We start from the raw sequence: 6000 nt of genomic DNA, 5'->3' as shown, positions 1-6000 counted from the left end.
AAGTGTGTGTTGAATTTGTTGTACAGATGAAAAATAAACATGGGAGAGATCTCTACTGGACAATCTACGTAATGAAGACGCTGTCTCTAAATTACCTACAACATAAAGCACATCTGGCATTTTATGACTGCAATTTCTTACTTATCAGCAAACATATGTACCCACAAGAATATATCTGTGCTAAGCTAATACTGACCAATAAATTTTACAACAGCAAGGCTTCCACTGCTACACAGATATTATTCAAGTTTCTAGAGCTGAAACTATTAGTGGATTAATTAGTTGAACAACAGAATATTTGATCATCAACTCAACGTTTCTTTTCAGGCAAAAATGACAAAATTTGAGATTCCCTCTTAAATACACAGTTTCGGCTCTGATATCATTAAGAACTGAATATCTCTGGGTTTTTGGAACCTGTTTGGACAAAATAAACAGCCGTGAAGCAATTTTTCAATATTCTCATAGATTTTTGTACTATTAAATGATTAATCAACAAAGTATTGGACATTTATGTCCAATACTTGGAATACATTTATGTTGCATTCGCAATATTCTTTACAAAGGTTAGGCTTAAGGAAATAAAATTATTCAAGTGTGAACAGTGAAACGAAGATGAAATATATTGCAAGAACATAATATAAAATAATTGTTAGTTACAGCACTACAGTTTTAATGAGGTAATTAATTTCTTTTTAGTGATTTTAATTGTATTTGAGGTGTCACAAACACAGCAACTGTAGATGTTGAAAATCGTATCAGCTGTTGAGATGTTTGTGGGCAAATTAAGATGTTTGCTAGCTTAACTACTTGCATTCTGCTAGCCGTTCACAGCCACAACACAGCAACAGATATCATGATATCACTATTAACACACAATAAATATTAAAACCCCATACACTTAACTGTATTACATTTCCTTCAACAGGTATTTAATTTCCAGAAACACAAAGTTACTGACCAGATGAACTCAGCTCTTCCTTCTTCCTTTCAGTCCACTCATCTGACGAGCAACTGCGCGCATGTATTTAACAGTCGCAGATTCGACAACATGTCTTTGTCAGAAAAGTCAAATCCCTTTAAGTAATTATTATTTTTGAACACCAAGTGTATTAACCATTTTCTGCGTCCGTTTTATTTTTTTAAAGAGCCAAAAAGCTGATATGTGAGGTTCTCTTAATAAACGAATCAGCTTCCGGGTTTCGTCAAATTCGTCAACAAACGTCACGTCTGCTCGGTTCAGGCGGGCTGGTTGAAAGCGCAGCAAGTTGTTTAGTTTGCTGTTGTGTAACCAAAGTAACGCCAATAAAGCGTTGCAGACACATTTCACGCGGTAAATGATCGGACGCGTGTTAGCATTTAGAAGTTATCTACAGTTAGAGCGAGATTAGCTTCTCCAGCAAGCGAACATTAGCTTGTGTTTTTTTATTTAGGCTTCAGCGTTGGGGTAACGTTAGCAGCTAGGCGCTAACCTAACGTTAATGTGGTTGATGTTAGCTGAATAAAACGCGTTACCAGCTCTTGAGTTTACAAGTAATGGATCGACCATCAAGGTTTGGAAAGTCCTTCTGAAAACCTACCTCGTTTGCCCGATGCTGTTAATGTCTGTTGAATACTAACACGTTGTTTATTGTCGACATAACGTTACAGGAAGACAAAGGTTGTGAATTATAATGAAAACAAGGACTTCGATGATGGTGAGCAGTTGTGTCTTTATCTATTATCACTGTTTATATACTTCAATAAGATAGTGACATTGTAACTGCAAGGGAGAAATCGTTTAATTCAGGGAGAGCACCACGACTTTAAACTGGCATTAGAATAAAAACAAGTCATATACTTGAATGTTCTTGTTGTCTGTCAAGAGTGTTTGTTATATAAAGTTAAGTAAGTAATGTCTACACATTAAAACAGCTGTTCCCTGGTTGCAATTGCAGTATCCAGTCACCACTGTTACATTAGCTTAATTCTTAATGAATAGCTGAAGTTATTTTCCTCAGTGCCCATCAACTTTAAAACAGACATTAACATGAACTAAGATATAATATCACAAGAATTGTCTGCAAAAGTACTGGTCACAATAGAAGATGCACAATTATTTTCTGGGACTAATCTGTTGGACAATTTTTAAATTTTCTTTTGCTTCTGCACTTTTCCTTATTTATTTAGGCTGCAGATGAGCGGCCTTGCATGGTTGAGCAATATTGACCAGACACTCAATCAAGCAGATATTAAGGCTTTACTTTCCTTTGTAATATTAGCTGTACTAGACACAGTCAGCACATTGATTATATCCTGTTGGCTTAGTCATTAAAACCAGTCTGGAACACTTATTAATTGTGTCAGTAGTTACAGCTCATTTGCAGTGTGATAGAAAGGAAGGGATACACATGTGCATACATGACAGACTTGGGCTTGTCTCACCACCAGCATACCTGTTCTGTATTCATGTTGTGGCAGATGAGGATTTTGCCTGTGTGAAGGCACCACCCAGCAAAAAGGCCAGGGAGGATGTGAAACAGCAGCACAAGAAATCGTCGAGCAACTCCTCCAGTCAAGAGTCCAACTCGCAATCCACAGCAAGCCAGAAGAGCAGGTAGTAGAGAAAAGCGTGTGACACTGTGTACATACACAACAAGATGATTAAGGTGGTGGAGATCTATGCCGATTGTGCACAACAATATCGGTCTGCTGATAGATAGAGATGCCAGCTCTAATGTTGCCACAAATGACCAAACCCTCCACGCAGGCGCAGCTGCAGCTGCAGCACTGAATCGAATGGGTGCTCTGTAAGGAAATAAACTGTGCAAACTGGGTACTTCTTTAAAGTAAACAGATTGTTTTCACCACTAATGTGGAAAGAGACATGTAGTGACAATAATTCAGTGAGCTATAACACAGACAACTTTGCTGCCCGCTAAGGACAACATACACAATACGTAAAAGAAATAAAGCCTATGATATTTTAGCCGTATTTAGGTAATTGATAGGTTGTGTGAGTGTCCTCTCGCCTCACCCTGTAGACAAACCATAGTCATAAGGTGAAATCAGTGAATCTTTGGTTGTTTGTGCACCTAGTGAGTATAATGAGGTCAGGCTGATCACAGGCTCGGAACAGGACAACAGCAAATCCTCTAATTCTAAGCATATATGAGTTTGCATCTTTTTTAGGAATGAGTTCTCAAAAAGTAGATATATATTTTTTAAAGGTGGCTATACAAAATGCAAGTTGAAAATTACAACTTAACATTATGCATTCAACATGGCTTGAATCCTCAATGTTAATTCTGTTTCTCACAGAAGACCATTGGACGAGAGGCTGCATGAAAGAGATCTAGAAGCAGCCATTACGCTGTCCCTGCTCAACAATGCAGATGGGATAAAGGGCCAGTCTGCCACAAGTAGAGGTACGCTTTGTCTTAATATTAAAAATATAATATTCTGTTTTTAAGAGCTGTCAACTTAGATTGCTGTTAAATTTCTCCAGGAGATTTAAAGAGTGAAGTTCTGGTAGATGAAAACACAGATCCAGCTTCTTTGCACCGATCCAACTGCAGTGTGGATAGTGCAATTCTGGGTAAATACCTTTTATTTTTGTCCAGTGTCTTTTACTGCACATTTGATTTCCTCATGCTTGTCCAATACACTGTCCTTAATTTAGTCTTGTTTGATAAGGATTGAAAAGGGATTTTCTGCAGCTGTTAAATTTTAGTTTTCTTCAGGCTTGGATGAAATCACATCGGAAAAAGAGTCACTTTTGAGACAGAAAAAGGCTGCTGCTAAAACCACTGTGGAGCCGCGTAAGAAGTTTACAGATGAAGATGAAGACTATGAGCCCAAATTGACACCAGGTTGTCACCCTGTCATCCCTGCCTAAATGCTTTGGCTTCTGTTTAATTGCTGATTTCCTATGTTGTTGTTCTTCTTCTTCCTGTGTCAGTAAAATGGCAATCATGTCTTTCCAGGCTCAGAGAGCGATGAAGATTTCAGTGAACCCGCTGAGAGTGAAGATGAGGAATTCACAGTGAAGAAAGTCAGCAAAACAAAAAAGAAGGATAAAGTAATCAAGAATGAGAAGACCAAAAAGCCTCCTGCCTCTAAAAAAGAAAAGCCAGCATCGAAGCCATCAAAGTCCAGATCACAGGCAGCAGGTACGTTCTTGAAGCTCATCAAAGAAGATTCTGCCTTTGTCTGTGATTGTAATTTAATTTGGTCATTGTTCTGAAACCGACTTTGTCTCACAGCAGCTTCCACACCGATGAGAAGTCCTCCAACAGCCAAACTTCCACCCAAAAGACCTGCTTCATCCTCCACAGTTTCCACATCGAAACCTGCATTCTCTCTGAGCCCAACAGGGGGCAGAATACCAAAGTGGACCCCTCCAGGTGCGCAGTGAACGTAAATATAAACCATTCCAGACAGGTGCAGTGTGGTTCAGTAAATTAGCTAATGTTATAACCTTTTCCCCCAGGTCAACTTGGTAAAAGTTCCACTTCAGCCCAGCAGAGTCCAGCAGTGAAGTCTCCGGGTCAGGGTCTACGGCTGGGACTGTCCCGCCTTGTCCGAGTCAAACCTCTTCACCCCAGCGTTGCGAGTCACTGACGGAGTGATCACCAGTCTGTTGTTCTTTTAGCTTTAAGCTTATTTTAAAAAGTAAATATTCATTTAGATATTCCTCGATTTGTGCTGCAAGGAGAGGATTAGCGAATGATCACATTTCTGTTAATGATTCTCACAACGTCCCAGCTCTTTACAATCTGGGTTGTATTTTCACACCGTGCTCTCAACTTAACGACTCACTCCTCGAGTTATTATTTCACCATATGTGGTAAAAAAGGGTCATGAAACGGTGGTCTACTTTGTTGACTCTGGTGACAAACATAATAGATTGCTGCCATTATCACATCATTATCAGTACAGCTATGGTGTCTGAAGTTTCAGATTTTTTTGATTCCTCCCATTGGAGTTTACGTCTCACATTCAGTCTGAAACAAATGTTTGAATTGAATTTTTTAACTAGTCTCATAATTTTCTCCCCTTTTTCCTATCATTTGCAAACACTGTATATTATGTACATATATATAAAATAAAATGTAAAAGCAGTTCGGTTTTTATATCCTGTGTCTCCAAGAGGCGTTACATTGATTTTGCCATGAGCTTGAGCTGCTGACGAGCGGGTGATATTGTCTTAATAGAGGTGAAACGATGAATGGAATTGGCTGCAGAAGGGCAACGGTGGAATGTAACTCGGTACACTTATTCAAATACTGTACTTAGTATAAATTAGAGGTACTTAAGGCTTTTTTCTTTTCTACTCCACAACATGTCAGAGGGAAATATTGCACTTTTTTTTATTCATTACAGTTATGTCAGCTGTAGTTATTAGTTATTTTACAAAGATCTTTGCATGCAAAACACAGAGAGCTTATAAAATAGGATGTTTTCTTAAAAGTGAACAGTATCTGCAAGTGTAGCTGAAACTGTCAAAATAATGGCAGCTGTTTCGATAATCACTTCAAATCATTCTCAACCACTCCAAGACATTATGTAAAACTCAAGACGGTCTTGTAATGGGATCAAAGCCCTGACGGCAAAATTGTTTATGGTGCAGGGGCACACATGACACAACAGAGGTGAGTTTGGTGAAACAGGTGAACTTAGCATTATCAGTATGAATGAATGTAGAATTTGTCTTTAATGGCAGGAGGTAAATTATTGGCAGAAGATAAATGATCAGTTGTTTGGCAGAACTAAACCTAGTCTGTGTCTGTTTGCAGACAGGTTTTATTGACATGATAACTTGACATTTTACAGGTGTGCAGTTGAGATCAAAAAGAAGGCAAAGTATGAAGACGGGTGTGGTTCGACCTGCAGAGTACTCATGGGTCAAAATGTTGACAGACGTGGTGTGATCTCATCTCATTGTCAGTTTTTTATACAAACAAAACTCCTGGTTTCAGCTTCCAAAATGTGTGATTTGCCACTTTTCCTTTTAATTTT

The 6000-nt window shown here is 38.6% G+C and overlaps 1 protein-coding gene across 2 annotated transcripts; it reads left to right on the top strand.

Annotated features, from left to right (window-relative positions):
* Positions 1 to 1253: 1253 nt before the first annotated feature.
* rad51ap1 (RAD51 associated protein 1) lies at positions 1254 to 5050 on the top strand. Of its 2 annotated transcripts, none has more exons than XM_041963660.1 (9): positions 1254 to 1553; positions 1651 to 1697; positions 2461 to 2596; positions 3301 to 3407; positions 3488 to 3577; positions 3723 to 3851; positions 3966 to 4151; positions 4248 to 4385; positions 4472 to 5050. In XM_041963660.1, the coding sequence occupies exons 1-9, from the start codon at positions 1537 to 1539 to the stop codon at positions 4600 to 4602; spliced, it is 981 nt and encodes a 326-aa protein (XP_041819594.1). In that variant the 5' UTR covers positions 1254 to 1536; the 3' UTR covers positions 4603 to 5050. The 2 variants fall into 2 exon arrangements, with proteins under 2 accessions (XP_041819594.1, XP_041819593.1); XM_041963659.1 differs by having other exon boundaries at positions 4245 to 4385.
* The last annotated feature ends 950 nt before the right edge of the window (positions 5051 to 6000 follow it).

Source organism: Chelmon rostratus, chromosome 22 (assembly GCF_017976325.1).
Source record: "Chelmon rostratus isolate fCheRos1 chromosome 22, fCheRos1.pri, whole genome shotgun sequence".
NCBI classification, from domain to species: domain Eukaryota; kingdom Metazoa; phylum Chordata; class Actinopteri; order Chaetodontiformes; family Chaetodontidae; genus Chelmon; species Chelmon rostratus.
Note: the sequence above shows the minus strand (reverse complement) of the source record. Positions and strands in the feature narration are given on the sequence as shown.

Excerpts from the sequence above, each read along its gene's own strand:
- rad51ap1 (XM_041963659.1), top strand. Across the intron at positions 1,698-2,460 it reads AAACAAGGACTTCGATGATG|ATGAGGATTTTGCCTGTGTG; the intron begins GTGAGCAGTTGT and ends ATGTTGTGGCAG. Across the intron at positions 3,852-3,965 it reads TGAGCCCAAATTGACACCAG|GCTCAGAGAGCGATGAAGAT; the intron begins GTTGTCACCCTG and ends ATGTCTTTCCAG.